Genomic DNA, 25,731 nt, shown 5'->3' on the forward strand with positions numbered 1-25,731 from the left:
TGCTGTCATGTGCTCGATGGCATTACTTTGTGGCAACGAAGTTTTCACTTTGGACGCATATGATATTTCTGGGTGGCTCTCGTAAAGTTCACGAGCTTCACGAAAAGAGACGTTTTTAGAGGTTTTTATCGATATAATCTCCTTTTCTTTCCCATAGGTCGGGCACGTACGGTCGTACGTCGTGTGTGGGATTTGGCCGTTGCCGCAGTTGATGCAGTAGGGTTCAGCAGAGGCGCAAACTTCGCTTGTGTGCTCGGATGACGCACATTTTACGACATGCTAAGCGGTTACGACAGTGGACCTTGGTGTGGCCAAATCGCTGGCATTGGTAGCACCGCATGCGGTTAGGCACATAAGGGCGAACCTTCACTCGAGCGTGTCCAAAACGTATCTCGGCCGGCAAATCAGTGGAACTAAACGTCAGAATGAGGTTGTTGGTGGGCATTAGCTCCCCCCCCCCCCCCCCGCCCCTCGTCTGACCAGAATCCTGCGAGCGCTCGTAACGCCAAACTCTGAAAGCTCTTCGACTATCTCGTCCTCGGCGACGACACGAAGATTAAAACAATGGACTACGCCCCTAGACAAAATTTGGTTCTTATGTGGTATTGCTGATACTGACACGGTCTTTTCATGCTTACTAGTCTCATCCCGAACACGATACGTAAATTCCTCAGCTGTCCATGGCCCTACTCGCCTCCAGAGCACTAGCAAACTCTACTTCCATTTTGCCATCCTTGAGCTTGTCGCATCTGATGATCTTCCCAAACCTCTCGCAGCCGTTCCGTCTCTGAAGCGGTGAGAGGGGAGCCGGCTTAACCTCTTCACTACCGAAGATCAGGATTCGTGGACCGGGGGGCGCAGATTCTTCTCTGCACCCTGGGTTATCGAGGTCCGTCCCCCTTTCGGAGGACGGGTGTTTTTAAGGTGAGAAGAAGCCATATAAGGGGGTTTTCATTTCGGCACCGCGGCTCCCCACCCACCGCGGATCCCAGCTGGGGGACGGCCCAACACTCCCTCGGGGGGTGGCTACCGCCAGGGCTATCCCGGTGCTATACGGGGCAAACGACGCCTCCCACACGGCCAGGGGTAACCGGGGAGACCCCTCCCCGTCCTGATCGTGGTTCAGCGCCGCCGCCCCTTGACCCCTTAAGCCGCTGCGCGCGGCCAGGCCCCCAAGTGGCGACCCGCAAGGAGCACCCAACCGCAACGCGAGCGACAAGCCGCTAGACCCGTGTGGTGCTCCACGGGCCCCCCGCGCCCCCGAATATCCTGGCCAACGTGGAGTGTTGGGACACGCCGTGACAAGGTCACTGACACCGCGCCAGCGATCAATGTGGTCGCGGCGCGTAACAAGGTCACTGATACCGCGCCAGCCCAGCCACCTTTCGACCGGTGAAATATGATCTCGTTCCCGCGCCCTTGAGACGACCTTGTCAAGAAATTTACTATCTGTTAGCACCCAACCGAGAGAGCAGGCGACGGCCCCGCCCCAGACTGAGAGGCGGTGTAGGACGTGGGGGGGGGGGGGGACGTGGGCCTGTATAAGGAGTTTGTGAGCTTCGGGTGTGAGGTGACTATTAATTTTGCCATAAACAAAATAGGATGGAGTTGCTCTTTTGAGCCTCCGTAATGATCCTCCTACCTGCTTACTAAGACGAAGTCTTAACGTATCAAATATGTGTAACGTTGCTGTTAAATAATCCTCCCATTCCAGCACGAATTCCTACCCACTTACGGTACTTTGTTTATTGTGTAGCACGTAGACTTACAAACACAGCGCATGATGTCAAAAAAAAAAACGCAAGGCGGTTGATGCAACTAAATGATTCTGTACTTTGGATCCCTACCGACATGGACGGCGTGCAAGTGGCCTTCCACAAATTCTTTGAAGAGAGCGCGCTGTTCATGCTCTCTTTTTTCCGTTTCTGTAACCACTCCCGTCCGTAATCGCTTTTTTGCACCTCTGGATCAGCGTTGTTGTTGTTTTTTAATCAAGGCGTCATAATTGTAGCTGAAGAGAGTCATTCCCCAGACCGTAGCATAACGTGGCTGCCTTGGTTTTGAGCCCGATAAGTAAAAACCTTATATATTAATCGTCAGTAAATTGAGCTAAGATAACATATGCCCGACATTTCAGACGCATATTGATGGCTGTCAGTATTATGTGTAGTTCGGTGGTCGTCGTCATGCCAACGAGACGTACAAACGTTCGCCACAGCAGGATGTACAAACTGCGACAAGAGGTCACGTGACGGATTAGAGAAACAGGTTTAACGTGTAGTTTGCATAATCGAAAGTAGACGTTGATACTCGGCGTTAGATTGTACTTCAATTTCAACATTGTACTTTAGTTTGCAGCTTTGAGAAACTGACTATAGATCGGCACAGACACGGTACACCAGTAACACACCAGATCGGTAACGCCCAGAACGTGACCGCGTCTGAAATGGACGGTGATACAGAACCTACCCATTATACAATTCAAATCCCATATTGCGGTGAATCCCTAGCTTTAGCCCCTACCCTCGCCACCACCACCCGCAGTGTTTCGCCTACAGCAACTGACGGTCAGTATTGGCGGCCCTACTTGCAATCACCGGTATATATAGGATCTCTACTATCGGGGGATATTATAGTGTGCTATACCATACGATCAGAGATATTCAGCCGCCAACCGGTGACGGTGATCATTTTTTCAAACCAAGCGCTACGTCTTTCAGGTGCATGGTGACGTAAAAACCTATGAGGCAAAAAATCCTCGAGATCGGTGACGCAAAAACTTCTCGAAATCCGCGAACCACTGTGAGTTTATGGCTTAACTCGACTTAACGGGAACGTCTCACATTTGCAGATATTGAAGCAGGCATCAGATATGATGAAACAGCCCACTTATAAGTATTGGTATACTTTGTAAGAGGAAAAGACTGCTCTAGACAGCACAACTCTCTGTTTAGTAAATATGTTCCTCAATGCGTCATGGTTTGATTACGTCATCGTACTTTGCAAACATTGACTGAGAGTCAATCGAGGCCATATCTGGAAATCGCGCTCACGAACGCCAAATATGAGCACATCGAGAATTATCTTTGTTTCAGCCTTGATCGCCGCATGGCTTACTGGAATGGCAAGATTTGGATGATGTTGTTATGACGCCATAAATGCCAAGGTGACTTTGAAATACTCTCCATGATCGCGGGTGTATAGCTCAGACACTAGAGGGGCTTAGGTCTTAAGAAGGGCAGGATTGTGAACAGCACTAAAAGGTCTTCATGATGGCTATTTCAGTTCAAAACCCCCATACAAATGTGGAACACTCCCTTTAACTCACCAACGACTGTGGGATTTTGGACTACATGTTAAAAACTCGCTGGCGTCCCAATCATACTGCATTAAAACTCAGCGCACCCCATGGCTAACGAGACAGTACCGTTATCGCATGTCAGGAGAGCGGTACGCAAACCCCCTGATTGACAGTCGTGTGAACGAAGACGTGCTGGAACATGACTCATGTTCCTTGAGAACGGCTACACGGAACACTGAGTGAGGTGCATCGATTGTGCCGCAATTTCCCCGACGTAACAATGTATCGGTTCGCGAAAAGAGTTCATAGAGACATGAAACAAACAGGCTGTTTCTACGCATTTATATGCCCAGATAGAAGTTAACTCACGTTTTATCCAAAATTGTGAAGTGTGTTTCTTGCACAACCAAGATTGCAGTGGCATTCCAACAGCTACCCAATAGCGAAACGCTATGAAAGCAATGGTAATCATCGGTTACCTCCCCTTCGTCAAATCATGACCCTACAGAAGATAGATGCCTCTTTGAAGGCGAGAACGGCTACCTGGTCAACACCACATCCCCGCTACCTCTCTGATTGCTTTCTGGGGCGCTGGGCGACTCCGTGTAATCCAGCGGGATAGGGGGTGGCTCCAGCAGGACGGGGCGACACCGTACTTGGCACGGCCATCACCGGATCAATTCTAGAAACATTCGCTGGAATGTACATCAGCTTAAGACTGCCGTGCTGTGGCTGCTCATCCGTCCAGCCCGTCCTCCCTGAACTTCACGATGTGGAGTTAACTAAAAAACCGTTCACTTGGGCAGACCAGCGGGCCAAAAGCAACTCAAGATCACCTCCAGGCTTAAGGTTGGGCACTCACCGTGGATAATCTGCCGGGCAAGGAACTAGCTGCAGCGGGTTCAGCTCTCGCGCACGTTGGGCCAAAAGGGACCTATCAAGAGCATCTTCTGATTTCCCGGTTTGATGTGTGTGGGATCAATGATGACTACTGCTGTCGCTAATCAAGCTGTCCCATTCAACACTAAGGTGGGATTGTTTCAAAATGGTTCTTGCTCTTTTTCTGTTGACATCTCATCCCTTCGTGTAATGTATGGGGAGTACTCACGTGACGTCACGGGAGACCAACCGCGAGAGAGAGAGAGAGAGAGAGAGAGAGAGAGAGAGAGAGAGAGAGAGAGAGAGAGAGAGAGAGAGAGAGAGAGAGAGAGAGAGAGAGAGAGAGAGAGAGAGAGAGAGAGAGAGAGAGAGAGAGAGAGAGAGAGAGAGAGAGAGAGAGAGAGAGAGAGAGAGAGAGAGAGAGAGAGAGAGAGAGAGAGAGAGAGAGAGAGAGAGAGAGAGAGAGAGAGAGAGAGAGAGAGAGAGAGAGAGAGAGAGAGGAGAGAAGAGAGAGAGAGAGAGAGAGAGAGAGAGAGAGAGAGAGAGAGAGAGAGAGAGAGAGAGAGAGAGAGAGGGAGAGAGAGAGAGAGAGAGAGAGAGAGAGAGAGAGAGAGGAGAGAGAGAGAGAGAGAGGAGAGAGGAGAGAGAGAGAGAGAGAGAGAGAGAGAGAGAGAGAGAGAGAGAGAGAGAAGAGAGAGAGAGAGAGAGAGAGAGAGAGAGAGGAGAGAGAGAGAGCGAGAGAGGGAGAGAGAGAGACGAAGAGAGAAGAGAGGGAGAGACGAGAGAGAGAAGAGAGCAGAGAGAGATGAGAGAGAGAGAGAGAGAGAGAGAGAGAGAGAGAGAGGAGAGAGATGAGAGAGAGAGAGAGAGAAGAGAGAGAAGGAGAGAGAGAGAGAGAGAGAGAGAGAGAGAGAAGAGAGAGATAGAGAGAGAGAGAGAGAGAGAGAGAGAGAAGAGAGAGAGAGAGAAGAGAGAGAGAGAGAGAGAGAGAGAGAGAGAGAGAGACGAGAGAGAGGAAAAGATATATATAGATATATGATAATATATATATATATATATATATATATATATATATACATATATATATATATATATATTGATATATATTGATATATATCGCATGCAATGGTGACATACGGACGAGTGTCACTTCATCTGCTGTGAGATCCAACTGACGATAAGGGCCGGCGGCACGCTAGAATATCAGCCAAAACTGGCGGAGCCTATGTCCACGGCATTTTCAGCCCACGAAACCAGCTCATAACATCCGCGTCCGTTTCAACTGCTTCCGGTGGAGATGTTAGCACTAGCACTGTCAGGCCATGAGGATGTCAGTCCCACCTGATTGTGATTCAGGAACGCGGGGTTGGTTGCGGCAGGCCGGTTTTAGGTCGGCAGCTAGCCAGACCATCATTGGCGGCTAGCCGATGTTATCTCAACCTGATGTCTAACGACCGGTGCGGGATCCCAGAAATGACCTTATGTAGCGCTGCACCAGGGTGCATACAACAGCTGTTTTGTTGCGCAGAGCGGTTTTCCAGCAGCCTGCAGCTTTCTAACCCGGGGCCTTCGTGTCTGGTGGGAGCAATGGCGGTGTTTCTGGAGCTCTGCAACGCTCCCGTTGACCACAAAACGGTGTTGCAACATCTTGCAATGTTTTGCAACAAGTTGCGAACCTCACCACTGAGGAGTTTTAATCCTCCTTAAGCGGTTCATGACTATCCCTGGGTTCATTTGGGTCTCATTTTGACTGTGTTTGTGATTGACAAGGTTCTGTGGCACTTCGAATGTGATTCAACAAAAATCGCTCCGGGAGTTTGATAATCTTGCACGATCATTGATAACATTCATTTTCCTCTTTGAATTCATGCAGCATTTAATGACCGTAGTGCCCAAATATCCATTCAAACTGGCTGGTTGCAACAAAACTTACCTCAGTACAGCACTGCACCCCGTGCTCCTTTCCGAACTGAATACAATCAATCGTGAGACTGGCAAATTCCTGGTGGAACGTGTAGGAAATTCAACTGCCCAGAACGGTAGCTGAGGCTGAGATAAGGGACGTAACGACATTTGGAGGCGTGGGCATGGGGGGAGGGGTTCGTCCCGCGCTAGAGCTGTCCAGCACGAGTTGGTTACGACGCGTCGTGCAGAACATCTCGCCTAGCACTCGCGACTCTATTTTTTAGGTTTCAGGCACTGGCTGATTTAAGTTGCAATATTAATTTGTTCATCCCTTCCCTATGCTGAGCTGCCCTTGCCTCCACTGGTCCTAAATAATTTACCGACTTCATTCTATTCCACGCATTCGCTTTCCGCTCTCAAAATACGCTGCATTCATTCTTTACAACCCTAATCGACTTCGGTCCTACAATTTGACCATCTTGTCCCCTCCGCACTTGCTCGCATTCCTTTCCTCCCCTTCCGCAACATCTGGCCGTTTCACACGAGGGGTCCAGAGTCATTCGGTTAAAAGAATTTTTCCAGGGATCGTTCGTGGCAAATAGGTAAACTATATTGTTGATGGAAGCAACGTCATTTGCTACATCTTATTCACATACACGTGACTTCTGGCGGCGGTGTGATTGCTGTATGAGGCCTGTGCGAGATCAGTGAGTTCCACAGTTCCACTATTTCCTGCGAATAAAATTGTGCTTTGTTCCTGCACCTTAAAAGAAATTTCTGAGTAAACAAGCTTATGCTGACGTGAGACTCGGCTACACACCTGGGACTGGGCGAAGCGTTTCATCTTTTCATGCTATTTCATCATTCAAGACATCTTGGAAGCCAAATACCGGTGGTTTCAGATATAGCAACAATCTCACAATACTTGTAAAGTCATGCGTAATTCATAACCGCCAGTTTGCTATGGCCTATACTGAGTAATTGTCGTCACACCGCACTGAACTCCCGCTGACGCGGCTTACCGTATTTGGTGCATCGGCGTTGGATTTGAGATTAAACGACGGCTGTACGATACTTGATGCAATTAAGCAAATGACCAATTAATGGTCACTTGATTGCAATCATAGCTAACAATGAGTTCAACAACCCTGACACAACTCTGAGGTGTCGCGCAGCTACATTGTGGCTGGTTAAGAATGCGTGCCAACTGAGGCAATACAATGGTTCATTTCTATTTTTGTAAGCCCATGGATATCAACCGCAGGCGCGATAGCTTCGCAGATTGAAACAATGACATTGTCCAGGGGGATGCCGTGCGTAAGCTTTGCCACCAGCCGGGTTTTCGCCCGCTTCATATGAGCGGTGGCGTCAGTGGTGCCGAAACTTCAATGTGGCGCGGCCACTAGCCATCAGGATAGTGGCCGCGCCATATTCCGGCTATTCCGCCAGGGATAGCCGGAATACCGGCAGTCTTCGTACAGATGATGAACAAACTGTTAGCGGGAAGTGCACATGACCGGGGAGACGATTACGTAGAATCAGCGGCTGGTACGGGTGCCTCTGAAGCCGCGGTGTCGTCGCTGGCGTCCTGGCCTTGGCGGCGGATTTTCGTTGCTGACCAGGGAGGGAATTGTGACGATGGGTGGGCGGGGAGGGGATGGCAATAGGAAACCGCAAGCGATAATAGCCAACAATGTAAGCTTCACCTTTCAGTATCACAGAACGCGGTTCGTGCTCAAAACTTGGATTCAGCGCATTAAACGGAGTGTTCCACATTCCTATGAGGCTCCAAACTGAGATATCCATTTTGAAGATCATTCAGCGCAGTTCATGGCCCCGCCTTTAAGCCTGGTTTATAGTGTCTAAGGTCGACACCCGCAAACTTCAGCACTACTATTACGCGCGGACCACTCCAAGGTCACACATGCACACCTAACGCCACAGACATGTCGCGCAACTACTTCCATCCAGCCCGCCACGCGGCGCGGCGCATGGCGGACTGCAATGGAAGCAATTGCGCGACGCGTCTGGGACGTTGGACATTCCCTCCACGCGAGATTACAGGCTATCGCCGGTACAACCGGAAATGGCGCACGTCATCGCCACACCCGACACCAACAAACTCCACCCCGCTGCAAGCCAGCGCCGCGCAAGCGACGTATACCCGGAGCGGGTATCGGGTTTCGTGCTACATACTACATTACGTAAAACAGTAACACTAGTTAGGACGGAAATAAGACTGGTAATCGAACAACTCCCGGAAAAGTGCCAGACCACGCATGCAAGTACAAGTAAACAATAAAGGAAATCACGAAATGACATGCAACAACGACACGAGAAGGGACCAAAACACGCGCACATTATAATGTTTGGATTCTGCCAGCAACGCACCAAAAGTGCGACACCTCTCGGGAAGTTGAAGTACTTCAACTGAGTCAGCCCGTCCGCTACGACAAGCGTTAAGCATGGTCAGTTTGGCAGCCCCAATGGCGTCATACAAACGCTCCATAACGGAATCAAACCATGACGTATTGGGGAGCATATTTACTTCATAACAAAATTGTGTTTTCTACAGCAGTTTTTGCGATAAAACGCATACCGATAGTCACAAGTGAGCTTACTTCACCATGGCTGATGCCTGCCTTAATATCTCAAAATTTGGGCATCACGTTAATGGAAATGTTCCACGTTTAGGATATTGCAGGAAGCATCGAACATCATGGAATAAGCTCACTTATAACAATTGGTATGCTTTTAAGTGGAAAAGACTGCTCTAGACAACACAATTTTTGTTGTGAATGCGTCCCATTATACGTCATTGTTTGGTTGCGTCATCGTCCCTTCCACAACATTGATTACAGAGCCAATTGACGACCGCTCTAACTGGAAACCGCGCTCACGAACGCCAGATACGAACGACTTGATAACTATATTTTCTTGGCATTGGTCACCGCGTGGCAAATGAATAGGAGAACTTCAGTTACGTTACTCGGGCGTCATGGATGTCTAGGTGACCTCAAAATAGCCTCCCCGAAATAGTCCGCACATCTTCGCGGTCGCGTAGCTCTGAAACTAGGGCGGAAGAGGCCTTAAGGAGGGCAGGGATGTGAACAATACCGAATGATCTTCAAAGTGGCTATTTCAGTTCAGAATCCATCACAACTGTGGAACACTCCCTTTAAGCTGGTTGAGAGGCAACTGCAGCCTGTTGATGCGACGGTTGGTGCTGACGTACCCTAGACACGAATGAGTCCATGGCCGCATTTTGCTTGAGCATCATATGTACATCGCTGCGGCAGAATCCGTGTTTGATGGTTGACGTTTATATAACGTTTATATAACGTCAACCATCTCGGTATGGCTTTAAATTACGAAACAATCTGCACAGGTTCGCGTGAGCCTGGCTCAGAAACGGGAGGTTTTAAGGCCTCAAAAAGGTCGAACTGTGAACTGCAGGCAATCATCTTCAGGATGATTGCCTGCAGAATGATGGCTAAAATGCAGAAAAATGGCTACATCAGTTCCAAACCTCATACGAATGCAGAACACTACCTTTAACGATGTATGTTAGGCCAATGTGTGGCCGCCGTCAGAAACCCCACATATTACGGGGTATTCAATTCGCGAAACTGTGACGTCATTTTAAAAATCATTTGTAGGCTAGTGAGAACAGTGAAATCATGTACGTTTGATAGCACTAGTGCCGGAGTATCAAACGACACCCAAACATTGGGCCCGTTCGAAGGCGGCCTCTGGTTGGTAATTGGATCCCGTAGCTGACCCAAATAACAAAATATTGGACCCAATAACCGATCTACAGATCGGTTATTGCATCCATACAGCGAAATATTGCTACAAAGAAATAGCGGATATATGGCCGCCGCTACTGACGTCAAACTAATTCATTCAGGGCCTGTAGGGCTAGGTAACAGAATACAGCGGTAATACCTATAGGTAACAGAAAAACAGAAAGGTTAATGGAGTGGATTTTGTGGATCCCAAGTCCATGGTTAACAATCCGTGCGCATACATTTTTAAGACCCCAAACCTGCCCTCTAAGCCGGGTCGGCTCGCCATCCCCTGCGGCCATCCGATCGATCCGCGGCCAGCCGGGCGGATGGCAAGCCAAAAACCAACCATGGTCAACGGCTCCTATTGTGCACTCAAAGCTGTTGTTTCCGGCCAAAACGCCCCGAGCACGTACAGTAAGTCATGCGTGAAGGATCGCATTATCTCACTGCCGATCGGCGCCTGCCTGTGGGTGGTACAGCAAGTAGCTTGACATTTGCTTCGAGTAAAAAAGAGCTTTGCACGCTATGATGCTGCGACAGGGCGAGGAACGGTTGTGGTTCCGACAACAGCGTGGTGCGATGTCGGATTCTAATCTTTAATAAAAATATACAAAACCAATTGCAAATGCACGGTAAAAATGCAACGTTAAAGAGAGCGTTCCCTGTGTGTATGGGGTTTTGAACACACATCACCATTTTGGAAGATCATTCGGTGCAGTTCACAGTTCACATGTCACAGCCCTCTTAAGACCTAAAACCCTCGAATTTCTGGGCTAAACGCCCGCGAAGACGTAGAGACTATTCCGTACGGGCTATTCAGAGATTATTTAGATACGCATGACGCCATAGAAATGGCATTTAATGCCTGCCACCCCTTTGACCACGCGGCGTCCAAGACCAAGAAGATTTTGATCGCCGAGCCGTTTATACATGGCGTTCATGAGCACGATTTACAAATATTACGGACGTCAATTGACTCTCAAACAAGGTGGTAGAGACTGTGCAAGTTACAACCAAAAATCATGCTTCACGCTACATAATGCAGGAAGCTGTATATGGGTTCTAGCTATTATTTCAAAAAATGAGACTTGCCATTGAATAACTTAGGAGAAGTGCCATAAACGAGTAGCTGAATGCTAGTAGCACCCTAAACTCACGACTAAATATGCACGAACACCACGAGAATGGACCAAAACACCAGCGCACAACGATATTTGGTTCAGTGAACACCTCGAGCATCGCCGCGGCCACCTCTCGAGAGACTGCAGTGCTACAAGTACGCGCTCGGGCGGCAATTTCGCACGGCCAGTTTGGCGTAAGCATGCATTTCGCCAAGCCGCGTTTTTCCATACAGTCCTTCCCGGATCGGTGAAGCTTCCCGGCGGAGCGTGAGACGGCAAGCAAGCCGGCCGTAGCAAGGAACTTCCCCTCCAAACCAAACAAGATCATTAGGCCGAAAGGAGACTGTGAAGTTAGAGCAGATCCATCAGGACCAGCACCTGGCCGCCCCTGCAACAGCAGGAGAGCATCTGCTGCTGGTCTGATCTGCGGGATAGAGCGGCGCACGAACGCCGACCGGGCGCGGCGAACGGCTCGTCTTCCAGAACTTCGCGCGACAGCAGCCTGGTTATGCGTTTTGCACCGACACTTAGGTGGACATCTGCCATCTGCCGGCCGCACAAGACTAATGGGCGATGGAAGAAAAGACAGCCTCACTGCCGTTCGGTGCACGTCGGGGCCAATGCCTGAAGTTAGGGTGGGCCGGCCCGGCAACCTATTGGGTGAAGATGACTTTCCTGCCACACGATTGGATCATGCAGAGACCCGAGGGCGGGCCGGCCCGGCAACCTATTGGGTGAAGGTGACTTTCCAGCCACACGATTGGATCATGTAGAAACCCGAGGGCGGGCCGACTCAGCTTCAAGAACTTACGGGGAGATAAAACATGATGCAGGGGAGAGCTGCTCCGAGACAAAGGCACATAGTGAAGCTACCACAGTGGCTGCTGGAGGACTCCGACGCCTGTTTTAGCAGTGCGTCGGTGGCGCAGTGCTCCGGCGCGACGTCTTGCATCACGCACAATGTAAGTCCACAGAAAATAGTCTCCCACCTCCAACCCCCATCCCTTCCTAACCGGACCACCCACGGTGGTGCGCCCAGAAGCTGTCCCTTGACCCCTCCCCGCCGATAAACGTCGATCACGGCATACTGTCTTCCCTCTGCCTGGCTAATAGGAGGGGGGCGACATGTCGAGTGGTGCCTGACGCTTGGCTCACGTCTTAGTGAACAGGTCGGGGCGGCGGGAAGGTAGTTGAGTAACCGGGCTATGTGTAAATGAACACGTACATACGGAGAGTGGGCTGCGAAAGCAGAGGAGGGATCATTCACCTCCTCGATTGAATGTCGACGCGTTGAATGTGACCTTGCAATGCAGAATGGGGGCTGCGATTCCATGGTTTGGCGCTGAAACGATCATGGGACAACAGCAAGGTGAAATGTTTCTCGTTAGAGTGATCAATGATCGTGGTCCTCAAATGGGCCAGACACTTTCCAAGGCCGGTCATGGCATAACTGAGATTTGGCTTATTCTGGTCGCAATTCAGGTAGTACACGAACCAAGAAGCATTTTTCGTTGCGTCGCGACGCGCCGCGGCCGTAGGCACCGACGACTGGCAGAGCGGGTGATAACGGATCGCAGCTGCTTTCAGACGCATCAGGTGGCGCTTCCACCAGACAGACAGACCTTCGTTCGCTTTGCGCCACGCTGTGCCTTTGTGTGGGGGCTGAGTAAGAGATCACAACGGCCACGAACGGCGTTATGCGCGGGACACACCCGAGCCATACGGCTCAGCTATCGTGGGTCGGCAGGAGTCAGGCGACTACAGTCCTGTTCTTATGTAGGTGAATGTGTGACGGCTAGCGCTACTCGAACGCACGGTTCCGTACATTTTCGGCTGGCAAACGGTCGCCCCGCGCCGCTCCGTTCCCTCACCTGACCTAAACACGACGGCGTGAGGAGGCGCAAGTCGCCTGATGTGGCAAGGGACCGGTTCGGCCCGCCCCGTATGCAGGGTTACGCACAGCGTTAACCGGGTCTATGCGTTGGTGCACCAAGACTCGGGAGAAACCGGGATACAGGCCGTTCTCTTCCGACGTGGTGTATACGAGACCTCATATGCCCTCGGCGGCAGGATATTTGGTGCGGATCGAGATCCCACCATCGACGCATGCAGGAAGGGCGACGAGGAGCTAAATCGTCGAACTGGCCAGCTAGGCCGGGTCTCCAGAGTGTCCCGGCCGAAGAGACCGTAAGGCGTAAATGCAGGTCACACCGGGCACTCGCTGTCTGCCGATGGGCTCCACCGTCCCATAAGGTGCGCTGTCCACCTCCAGGCCTCTGAGGGACGCACCGTGGGGCGGTGCCTTGAAACTGCTGACTCCGGCAGGCGGGAGGCGGGGGCGCAGAAGTGCCGGAAGCGATATGTGCATACTGGACGGAGCGCCGCCGAAGGCGCGCGCACAGCAGTGGAAAGCTGCGGGCGGCACACGTGGTCGAAAGAGTGGTGGACTGCCCCATTGCTGACGAGACGCGAGGAAGCGTCGTCAAAACAGGGGGCCGTCACCTTGGGGGCAGGCGGGGAACGAGTTGTCGTCCAGCTTTGGCACACCTGACTGCTATTTGACACTGGTATTCTGGAAGGTTAGTTTTGCTCATTGCTTCTGGTTCCATTTTCGCCCGTTTAAATGTTATCACCACCTAAATGGTGGAGGTGGGATATCGTGGTTAATGGCGCACAACAAATAACGGGGAGACAACCGTTCATGGTACCTGACCGGACCTCCCCCAAGCCAATATGCCGGTCACCCGCTTTATCCAAGCTCTGTGACGTACACGTGTGTGTCAGCGTTGCATGTACCGGAGTCTATACGTGTTGAGTCGTGCCCCCAACGCCCTTCGGCTCGTTTGCTGACCACTGGGCTGCTCATGACTGACTTGCTCCTGTGAGGAGGAGTGATAGCAGCAGCCGGCGACACGGAGAGCCGATGACAGTCGCCGCCCACGCGCCCAACACAAAGCGACCCACACTGGAACCACCTCAACGTCATACAGACGTTCCATGGCGCAATCGTACAATGGCGTGTTAGGGACCGTATTTACTAAAGAGGGAATGCTAATGTCAAACGCGGTCTTTAACATTTAAGAGTATACCACTAGTTATAAGAGAGCCCATTTCATCACGTCTTATGCTTGCCTCAATATCTTAAAATGTGGAGCATTCCCCGTAATTCTAGAAACAGGTAATCCATGGACCATAGTTACTCCGGCCTCTCAAGCCTGCGCCATCGCACAGAGTATTTCTAAAGGTTTTCCAGGCCTTGCCCACATCAGCCCAGCCTCCAGGCGAGACGTCTGGAAATCGACACTTGGCTAGTTCTGCGTTTGTGCACGCCCCGGCGCCAGCTCGGGTGCGGTAGGCATCCTGCGTATAGCAACTGCGAGCGGGCATGTTCGATGAAATGGCATTGTGCACTTCTTCAGACGGTTCAGACACTTCAGTTTTGACGGTCTTGTGCCGCTGCAATATATGCAACAAAATTACGTGGGGCGAGCCAGCCACCCTTGATCCCCACTCAGATAGGGAGGGGGAGGGTCAATACGACCCCCAATATTTTTTTGTCACAGCCCTCCGACTGTCACATGCTCCCGCCTAAATTTTCACAAGTTGGGACATCCATTGCACAGGTTCCGACACCAAACTGCACGTTGGCCTGCTTCACGCCCGGGCGAGCAGCGGCGGACAGCAAACAACGAAACCGCGCGTTCCCGGCCAAAGGTACAACAGATGCATTAAAGGAGCCCTTCATCATAACCATATGCGCAAAACATACAAAGGTGCATACCTACATGCTCAGAATTAAACAAAGAAAATGACTGTTCTTTCCTGTAGCTACGTGACATGGTTTCGTAAATGTGGTCATACACAGCTGAAATAACCCTGTTTTCAGGAACAATCGACCTTTGAACCGGACTAATGTGGTCAATAATTGACCTAGGAACATGACTCTGATCATCAATCGCGAGATCTCGTTTAGAACAATCTCCTGCTTTTTCCGCGAGGCTCTATCATTGTTAGTTTGGACACAGTTTGGCGTCCGTCGCATCCATCCCTTCCCCATTCCGTTTGCATCATGACGAACGGCGAAGCGCAACAAGGGTTAATGATCATAAATCAACATTTTATGTTGGCACATTTCCAAGCGAGTATTCTCCAAAAAATCACAACGTCTGAGCGGCAGTTGTTGCGCCATCTTACCGAGCGCGGGGGATGGAGACTCCACCATATCTGTCCGAGACTTCCATCGCCTGAAACACGGACACAAATACAAAACGATTAGCCGCCAAACTATTGTGACGAGCATCAGCTTGAAGCAACAGGACACTGCGAAATGTACAGCATGGCACGTTTATTGGGGCTCGGGTTCGGATGAAACCCGTCCAATTACGGTCAGTGTTGACCCTTCGCTCAGCCAGCGCACGGGTCGGGAGTGTTTCCAAACCGTGTTTGCCGTTGACATGAAGTATGCAAAGGGGCAGAGGTGCGGCGCAAGGCTCGTGGGCAGGTGACGGGGGGGGGAGGGGATTCAGAGAGAACGTGCAGCGGAGGCGTACCTCAGCTGTGTGAATGATTTCCACGAAAAAGAGATATGGATGAATGATACGGATATACATGACATGACATCTCATGACATGACATGATATGACACATCATGACATTACATGACGTATATGACACATCACATGCAGGCTTCAACGCATGACGCATTCATGCAAAGTTTCAAACACATGTCTTATCGCACGCAGTCTACTGGTCGCCAGAGTGCGCTGGCACTTGAGAAAATGAAATGCCGAACGCAACTTAAGCTCAACGCCGAAATGGCCGTTTTAGAAAAAGATTACCACGGCACCGTAAGTCGAACGCGTCGTTCGAAGTCGCATGTTTAAAATACCACCGATGCACGAAAAGGTTAAGCTAGGACCCGTTCGCGGTCATCGTAAAAAAGCTGCATTTGGTGCACAGAATGTGTTAACGTGACGAGCTGTAAAAAAAAACACTTCGGCTAACTGCATGCTCGAAGCAGCGAACACAGCAGTGTGTTGCGCGGTGTTCAGAAACCATGCACACTGAAAGCAAAGTGCCGACGCGCTGGAACGCAGCTTGTCTGGCCCCATTGCACAGCAGGTGGCATACGAGGTGTGAGCGAGCCACATCTTCATGTGGATTCCATCTCGGGCGTCTAGTTCCCCCGACAGAGAGAAATCCCTACCAGCCGCGGTCGTCTCAATGCTCTCAATGGCTAGCAATGACATTTTCAGCACTATCAGGAAACAATTGTGCTGTAAAAAGTAAAACTGTCCCATGATAGGACGAGTCGGAGCAGGAATCAATGGATTGAGCTGAGCTCGGCGAAAATGGTCCCAAGGCCGCTCAAGCATGCTGTTCGTGCGAGTCAAATAGCATGACCAGCACAGACAATTGCAAAAACGACCCAAACAATTCGACACAGTCTTCCATGGAACAGCCTTTGGTGGCGTTCTTTCGTCTCAATTTTCAGCAGTTTTACGGTACATACCTGACTTATTTATCTTATTCATACCAATGCTCAGCAGAAAACCACCTTAAGTCTCATACGCCTAGCCGTGGTAAAAAGAGAGGTGGGTGCGAATCTGCTAGACGCTTCAGCCGATCGGCTCGCGGTAACAAAGCGGCGCCTGTTGTTGACCGAATCTGCGGGAGGACACGTTGTGCGCCGCCCGGACAGGTGGGACAAACTGCCGTTTTATCCCCGGAACAGCCATGACGGTGGCCCCCATTTCCGAATTGGGCCTCCGCGCCGAAAGGAAACGCTGCCGTCGGCCGGGAAGTGCAGATTAATGGACGCGGGACGCCCGATCGCCGGCGAAAAGCGTCCACGCAGGGATGTTTGGATGACGTCCGCTGCTCTGCCCGGGAAACCCGCCGCGCCGGTGCCGCCGTCACCCCAGCTGGCACCAGGAGCGCCACGCCACGTGACAGCTCGGCCAGAGGGGGACACACAGGACCCGCCCGAGGCGAGGCAGGAAGAGAGCGGGCGGGCCTTGCACTGCCGCCGGTAACGCGCCGCCCAGGTTCCGGCCCCGGGGCATGTAGAGGGCCGAGACCTCGAAGTAGGGCGGCACGGCCGGCAACTTATGTGACGGAGGAGGACGTTTCCGGCCAAGATTGGACCATGTGAAGAAACGAGGGTGGGCCGACCCAGTTACGAGAAATCACGGAAATATAAAGCATGGCGCACGGGGCCGAAAACAGGAGCCTAAAGTTTCTTCAAAAAAGTTTTCCTTGAATTTGTGGGCCTTCTTCAAGCTCTTGACGTGTTTTCAGTCATGGCCGCATCTTCGTTTTCATTGTGTGACTTGTAACTCATTGGCTCGAATGAAACATTCAGCCATACATATGGAGTGATTCGTAGTAAACACAAGGCATGGCATGCATAGCATGGCACGCATAGCATGGCATGACATGACGACGAGACGAAGGGCCCGGGTGAGACTCCCCGCAGTGGTGCAGGACAGCGGCCGGTGGAGGACCCTGACGCCGTGATTGGCACTCATCAGCGCAGGCACGACGTCCCGCATCACCCACAACGCAATGGAAGTCCGCAGACTATCGCCCCCCCCCCCCCCTCTTGCTAACCGGACCATGCACGACTGTGCGCCCCGAAGCTAGTCCATCGACCCCCTCCCGCGAATGGACGTGGGTCACAGCATGCCTCCTTCCCTCCACGTGACTAATGGGGGAGCGCGAAATGTCGGGCGGTACCCTGACGCTCATGAGTCTCTGTGGACGGGTCAGGCGGCGGAGACGGGATGTGTGACCGGGCTATGCGTGAATGAATGAGTAAATACGGAGAATAGGCTGCGAAAGCAGAGGAGGGATAATTCGGTTTCTGGATTGTGTGTGATTGCGTAAAGCGTGACCTTGTAAATACAGGATATTGGCTGTGATACAACTGTCTAGCGCTGAAACGACCATGAGGCCAAGGCAAAGTAGAGCATTTGACGTTAGAGTGATCAATGATCGGCCGGACAGTTTCCAAGGCCGGTGATGGCAATAGCTGATCATTAACTTAAAGTGGTCGTAATTCGAGTGGTACTCGAACCTGAAAAGCATTTTATGCCGTGACCCTCGTGACAAGGCCTCTAGCCGTATGTGCCAACGGCTGGCAGAACAGTTAATTACGCGTTATAATGGCTTTCAAATCGATCAGGTAGAGCTCCCAACAGACGGACCGACTTTTAGCCGGTTCGCGTCACGCTCCCTTTTACAAGGGCCGAGATACAGGAATGCTAATGGCCGAATGAGGTGAAAAGCGTGGAGCACGTCCGGGGAATTCGGCTCGGCCATGGTTAGGTGCCAGGGGCCAGGCGACCGCAGCCCCGCTCTCACGCAGGTGCACGTTTGATGGGTGGCGCGACGCGAAGGCATGGTTTCATTTATTTTAGGGCCAGGACACGGTCGGATCACTTCGTTGACCACCACTTAACCTCAGTCGTGACGGCACGATGAGGCGTAAGTCATAGTGTGACCAGGGGCCAGTTCGGACCGCCCGGGATGCGCAATGGAGGTACGCAAGGCGGTACCTGGACCTGCCCGCTGGTATGCAACGCCTCGGGGGAGACCCGAACACAGACCGTTCTCTTCCCACGTAGAGCACGCCGGATTTTACCAGCCCTTGATGGCGGGATGTTTCGTACGGAGAGATCCCGCCATTGACGCTTATAACGAGAGCGACAAGGGACCAAGTCGTCAGACTGGCCGGTTGGGCCGAGTCTTCAGAGTCCGCCCGCCATAGAGACCGTAAGAGCGTAGACGTGGGTCATGCCGGGCGCTCGCTGTCTGCCGTTGGGGTGCACCGCCCAATACCGTGCACAGTCTACCTCCAGGCCTCTGAGGGACGCACCATGGGGTGGATGGTGGAATCTTACAAAACTTACTCCGGCAGGCGGGAGGCGAGAGCACAGAAGCACTGGAGGCGACGTCTCCGCACTGAACGGCGCGGCTGCCTGAGGCGTGTGCGCGGCATTGGGAAGCTGCGAGCATTAGGCGTGGCCGAAGGAGTGATGGGCCTCCGCACCGTGGACAAGACGCGAAGGAGCGTCATCCGAATAGGGAGGCGTCGCTCTGGAGGTCAGGCGAGGGAACGAGTCGTCCTCCAGCTTTGGTACACCGGATGCCGGCCGAGTACTTGGACGGCCCTGAGCAGCATCCAGCACTGGTTTCAGTACTCGTCCTGGAGGTCAGACGAGGGAACGAGTCGCTGTTCAGCTTTGCTGCACCGGATGTTGACCCAGCACTTGGACCCTGGCCTTGGACCTTGACTTGGACGAGACGATGTGTTCAAGTGGCGCTTGGTGAGAGATAAGAATGGTGTCGGGATGACAGAGGATAGATGCAGGCAGAAAAAGGCCGTAAAGGTGTGCTAGTTTTATGCGAAGTAGACGGCCGAATGACAGATATAGGTTACTCGTTTTTACGCTTTTTCCTTACCAGCTCAATACATCATTGTTTAACTGCGTCATGGAACATTGGTATGGTGCTGAGATGCTGCTAAACTACCCGTGCAAAATTACTGGCCCAGCATTTACCTGCTGAGCTCCAGTCTCCCGAGGTGTGGGTGTGGCGGTACTTGGGTGTTCGCTGAACCAAATATCGCTATGTGCTTGGGTTTTGGCCGCTTTTCGTGGTGCCCTTGCATATTCATTCGTGAGTTTACTGTGTTGGCTTGTATTCGCCTCGTCGGTTATGGCACTTATCTTAAGTTATTCGATTTCAAGCCTTGTTTCCGTAATACCTAGCCCGATGTCCAACTTCTTGCCTTATGTAGCACAAAACGTGATTCCTGGCTGAACCTTGCTCAGACTGCACAATCTTGTTTGAGGGCCAACTGACGTCCGTTAGGTTTGAAAATCGCTCTCCAGATCGCCAGATATGGACAGCTCGACGATTGTATTGCTCTTGACCTTGAACGTCGCATGGCCCATGGGGCGGCAGGATTTGAATGGCGCTTCTATGATGTCGTGCATGCCTGAATGACATTGAAATAGAATGCACGAAGTAGTCCGTGCATCTTCGCGGGCGCATAGCTCAGAAACTACAGGGTTTTAGGTCAACCCGACACTGACCGGGAATGAAATCTGCGCTGCTTGTCCGATACAGGTGATAATTCAAAAATGTCTGAATATATCAGCGCGAAACTTTAAGTCGCTGTTAATTGATGAGTTCTACGCCTTGTCTCGAAATAACAATTATGAGACCAGGATAGATCAAGCGAGAGTGACGTCGGAGCGACGTCAAATAGGCCGACTTTTTTTTACAAAAGTGCCTAGCCGTAGACGAATTGACACAGAAGCCGAACAAACAAAAAACTATTTTACATTTGTAAATGGGAAATGTGGAACAATTGGTCCGTCATTCATATACTTTTCATATATACATACATGTATCATACATTTATGATACATATGCGTACGTATATCATATACATATATCAACATATCATAAGTTGATTTTGAACGACACTTTCGGCTACCGAGGCATATCCTGCCTCCGGAGGTGAGGGATGGCATCCAAACAAGGACGCGGTAACTGGGGGGAGGGGAGCAGTGAGGCAGCTCACCCCCAACTTGAAAGCTGCGGGGGAGCTGCATGCAAAAGTCCATTCTGGCCTGTCGAGGGCCCATTATGGGCTATTTATGCTCCTTTCTGGCCAGAAGAGAGCAATTATGAGCCAGAAGAGGGCCCATTTCGGCCTGTAGATGTCCATTCTGATCTGTAGACGGTCATTATTGACTGTGGCGGGCCCATTCTGGCCTGCACAGGGCCCATTTTGGCTTTAAGAGGGGTCATTATGACCCTAAGATAGCCCATTCTGGCCTCGAGATGGTCCGTTATGGCCTATAGAATGTCCATTAATTGCTGTCGAGAGTTTAACTTCATTCTTAATTCTGAAGGGCCCATTCTGGCCTGTACTGATCTGCTAACAAATCTTAGGGGCCCATTTTGGCATTTTGGAGTTCCCCCAGCTTGAGCATAGTTCCCGCACCCCTGCAACTAAACCCCCCTTGGCTACATCGCCGTCGGATGCAAGCGTAAAGTGATCAGCGTGGCGTGCGCGACACTATGCAGTGCATCCCAGGGCTGGGCTGGGGCTGGGGCTACGGCTGCGTCTGCGGCTAGGCCTGGGCCTGGGCCTGGGCCTGGGCCTGACACTGCGGTTCGGCTTGGGCCGGGGACTGCGGCTGGGCCTGAGCCCGGGACTGCAGCTGGGCCTGGGCCTGGGATTGCGGCTGGGCCTGGGCCTGGGGCTGCGGCTGGGACTGGGACTGCGGCTGGGCCTGAGCCTGGGACTACGGCTGGGCCCAGGCTTGGGGCTGCGGCTGGGCCTGGGCCCGGAATTGCGGCTGGGCCTGGGCCTGGTAGTGCAACTGGGCCTGGCCTGGGACTGTGGCCGGGCCTGGGCTTGGGACTGTGGCCGGACCTGGGCTTAGGGATCGCGCCTGTGTCTGGGACTAAGACTGCGGCTGGGCCCGGACCTGGGACTATGGCTGAGCCTAGAACTGGGCCTGGAACTGGGACTTGCACTGGGACTTGCACTGGGACTGGGACTGAGACTGAGACTGAGACTTGGACTGGGACTGGACTGGACTGGGACTGGGACTGGGAATCTGGGAATGGGACTGGGACTGGGAACTGGGGACTGGGACTGTACTGGGACTGGGGATGGGGATGGGACTGGGACTGGGATGGGATGGGACTGGGACTGGAGCTGCGGCGTGTCACTGAAACTGGAGTGGTGCTGGTGCTGGGGCTTGGGCTGGGGCTGGGGCTTGACATAACATGGTCAGGGGCGGCGGATTTGAGGAGGCGGGGCGCAGTCTACCCCCTGCCAAATCCGGGCAAAATTTGGCGTGGCAGCAGCACACTCACGAAAGGGACATGTTACAACGGCCCTCGCGAGTCTCTACAGAGGGTGCTCTACAACCGAACATGGCATATCAGGACCGAAGAGAGGACTGAGGGAGCAGGAGGCTAGCAGAAAAGTACAGAACGGGCCGGGACAGATCAGCAGATGGGGCAGGGTGGAAATGCACAGTGTAGAAGAGCGCAGGACAGGAGACAACAGGATGGGACAGGGCAAGAGATAATGGCACAAGACAAGGAAGCAGATGATAGCACAGAGCACGGGGCGACACGGAGACGGGGACGAGCGGAGGGCCAAGGGGTGAGAGGGCTGGGGGCTGAATGAGCTACGAAGAAGTTCGTAGTAAAAGATAGGTTATAGCTACACAGGACAGGTTCTAGAGATGACAAAACAGATCAAGACTGAGACAATAGAGCGGAGGATAGCATATCACAGCATAGCACAGCACAGCACAGGATGTGGCAGTGCCAAGCGGAATTTGTTAAAATAAAACAAATTTTAGCTGAAAGGCCATTTCAAACCAAGCTTCCTTCACTCCTTACGGAATAGCATGCATCAAACTCGTCTCTTGCACGTCTTCACTTGGCTTTACGACGTTTGCGTACCATGCCGTTCGAGGAACTGGTGATTTTAGGGTGAGCATAGTGCATACACATCTATCTAACGTCCGCGAACTGTCTACATCGAGTGAAATACGAATGCTTGAAATCGCACTTTGAGATCTACAACATCATACATACAAGGGCATGTCTCGTGGAAACACGAAACCTAAACAGGCATGTTTCTTGCTCAGTTATGAGAGCAATAAAGTATAGCTATACGTGTTTTGGCCCTATATTTGTGATGCACGGCTTCGTTAATGTAACGATGTCGTCTCGCCGCGCGCGCTCCACGGCATCACCGGTCGCTGACCCAGCCAGCCAACTCGTTGCCCGCGATTCCAACGTGATTAGAAACCCAACATAGCATGACTTTCTTTCCGGCCTGATCCAGTTGAGTCAAATGTATTGAAATGTCCTGTATAAGGGGACATGATGGATAAAAAGACTTCAAACTCAGAACGCTGCTCAGAGAGTTCGTCAAAATGAGATATAAGGGTTCGTCACTGACTTCAATGAAACACAGAGCCTTAGTGATTGCCATGACCTCCGATGTGAACACCGAAGCGTTTGGGGGCAGTGAAAACGACCGGATGACGCTACCGCACACAAACGCACAGCCTACACCATCAGAAGTTTAAGAGCCGTCCGTGTAAGTGTGTGTGTGTAACCCTCATATAACGCTGTACGCCCAAGCGCTCTGGACCTCATTATATCTCGCAGCGAGACATTTTTTTTTCATTCCAGTCAGAGATGTGTCTGTGAAGGGTGAGATCAAATGCCGGAAAGGACTGCACAGATGACGTGATCGCTTCACCTTTAGAATGGGAATTTCGTGTTCCCACAGTACGGCTTGTATCCGGGAGTCAAAGGTCACAGCATGCGCCCGAGGTGCATGGCGAACAAAAGGCACAGCAGGCCGCGCAAAAACTCCGTGATATGCGGGATGCCACGGGCAACTGTCGCAGCTTAAGTGCATAACGCATGCCGAGCATTTTCCTCCTCGCTGACAACGGCGGCTCGTGCGATTCTACCCAAAGGCTTCGGGTAGGAGATATACGGAACCCCCCTGTGATGGCACGTATAGCAGTGTGATGGATGATGTCAATGATCCGTTTGCAAGGACTCACACGCACTGTCATAAATAAAACATGCATAGTCCAGCTTAGAGCGAATGACTGCCCGGTACAGCAGCAAAAGCGCGCTCCGATCTCCGCCATACGGTGTGCGCGAAGCACATCTCAATACCTTCAAAGATTTACGACAGCGTTCACGTAGCGTCCTAAGATGTGCCTTATATGTAAGTCGGCGGCCAAAGCATACCCCAAGGTATCTAGCCACAGGCTCAGCTGGAATGCATTGCCTACACAGACGGATAGACAGGTCGCCGCATTGCCGGCTACGACAAAAATGCATGGCTACAGTCTTGCTACGTGAAAACCTAAACCCGTTCATGGTATCCCCACTTCTCAACACGGCCAACAGCTAACTGGAGTTGGCCTCCCATCAATGGTGCTCCTGCTGCGCTAGTCCAAATGGTAAAATCATCAGTAAAAAGGGTACGACCTACATGCTGTGGCAGCCCATTCCCCATGCCGTTGATCATAACGGAAAACAAAGCTATGCTGAGAACGCTGCCTTGGGGCACACCGTTAACTTGAATATGCCTCTCAGAGAGCGCGTTTCCAACATGGACACGGAAAGAACGGTCAACTGGAAAGTTTTGAAGAAAGGTGCCCATATTGCCGCGTATACCATACCTGTATAGATTGAGAAGAATGCTTTGACGCCATGTGGTGTCATAGGCGCCCTCCATGTCAAAGAACACTGCGCCTATGTGTCGGTTTGTTTTAAATCCCATACGAATCGCAGTGTCAAGAACTAAAAGATTGTCCACTGTGCTGCGATTCTTCTTAAAACCACACTGGGCGTTTGTAAAAACGCCGTGAAAATCTAAAAGTTAAACGGACATTAACCATCCTTTCCAATAACTTACAAAGCGATGAAGTGAGAGAAATAGGTCTATAGTGTAAAGGATCTAGTCCACTTTTACCCTGTCTTAAAATAGGAACGACAGTAGCTTCTCGCCAAGAGGCTGGAAAGTCACCACTGGCCCAAAGCGCATTAAAAACTGCTAAAAGAGCGCGAAGCACGCAAGGCGGCAAATGCTTCAGCATGTCGTTGTGCACAGTGTTCGGACCTTCTGACACGATGCGAATCTTGGCAATCTCCCATTCCAACTCGACCAAGGTGGATGGATCATTATAGGAATGTAGCTCACTCGTCGAAAAATCCACTGCGGATTGCTCACATTGCGTTCGATGCCGCACAAACTGTGGGTTAGTGTTGCCACCTTCGCTGCGGTGAGCCAGCGCCCTGGCAATCCCGTTCGCAACATCCAACGGGCGCGTCACGACTTGTCCGTTCACACATAGTACCGGAAGAGCCATGGATGAAAACTGCCCCGATTTGCGCTTCATCCGACACCAAATTTGCGATGTTGGCGTGAACCGGTTCAGCGTCCTTCGTAAGCATGCCAGGAAGCACGCTTCGCCTCCCTCTCAGTGTGCCGAGCAAAAGCTTTCGCCTTTTTAAAGGTCATCAGGTTTTCTACACTGCTCCTGGCGTCAAAAGCCCGAAACGCACGTTTACGCGCCCGGATGGCGCTCCGACACTCCTCCGTCCACCACGGAACAGGAGGACGTCGGGGAGCGCTAGACGTGCGTGTGATACAATTGTTGGCACACTCTAAAAGTCTGTGAGTAAAATCCTCAATAGAGGGTGGCGTCTTATCAGGCTCAGTTACAAACGTTTCTTCGAGCCGAGTCTCAAATTCGCACCAGTCCGAGGTGTTGGACGAGCTGGGGACTGGAGAGGCTTAAGTCTAGCGCTGACGTTTGACCGGACGGCATTGTAAAATGTGTGCAAGTTCCTGCGTTTAAATACATAGTGAAACACCGTGGATAAAACTCTCGCACAACCTCCCACGAGCATTGGTGACGTCACACACCCCAAGCGGTGTGATGCGCATTGAAATCGTCTAGAAGAAGAAGTGGTGCAGGCAGTTCAGACAGCACTACCGGAAAAGCGATGGTGCACGAAGGTGCACTACCGGAAAAGCGATGCCTGGTGGAAGGTACAGTGAACAAACAGTGATGTGACGATGATTGAAGTAAAGCCGCACGGCCACAACCTGAAATTTGGACCGCAAGCTTAGCCTCCTCGCTGGCACGCC

The 25,731-nt window shown here is 51.7% G+C and overlaps 1 protein-coding gene across 1 annotated transcript in view; it reads right to left on the minus strand.

The window, feature by feature from the left end:
- The window catches only part of LOC119098293 (uncharacterized), an 85,709-nt gene that overhangs the window by 51,104 nt on the left and 8,874 nt on the right, over positions 1-25,731 (minus strand). The window contains exon 2 of the mRNA XM_037221214.1: positions 15,192-15,241. Within this exon, the coding sequence (XP_037077109.1) occupies positions 15,192-15,241 (50 nt within the window). The remainder of the gene's footprint in view (positions 1-15,191; positions 15,242-25,731) is intronic.

Source organism: Pollicipes pollicipes, unplaced genomic scaffold (genome assembly GCF_011947565.3).
Source record: "Pollicipes pollicipes isolate AB1234 unplaced genomic scaffold, Ppol_2.1 Scaffold_4740;HRSCAF=5597_pilon_pilon_pilon, whole genome shotgun sequence".
NCBI classification, from domain to species: Eukaryota; Metazoa; Arthropoda; class Thecostraca; order Pollicipedomorpha; family Pollicipedidae; genus Pollicipes; species Pollicipes pollicipes.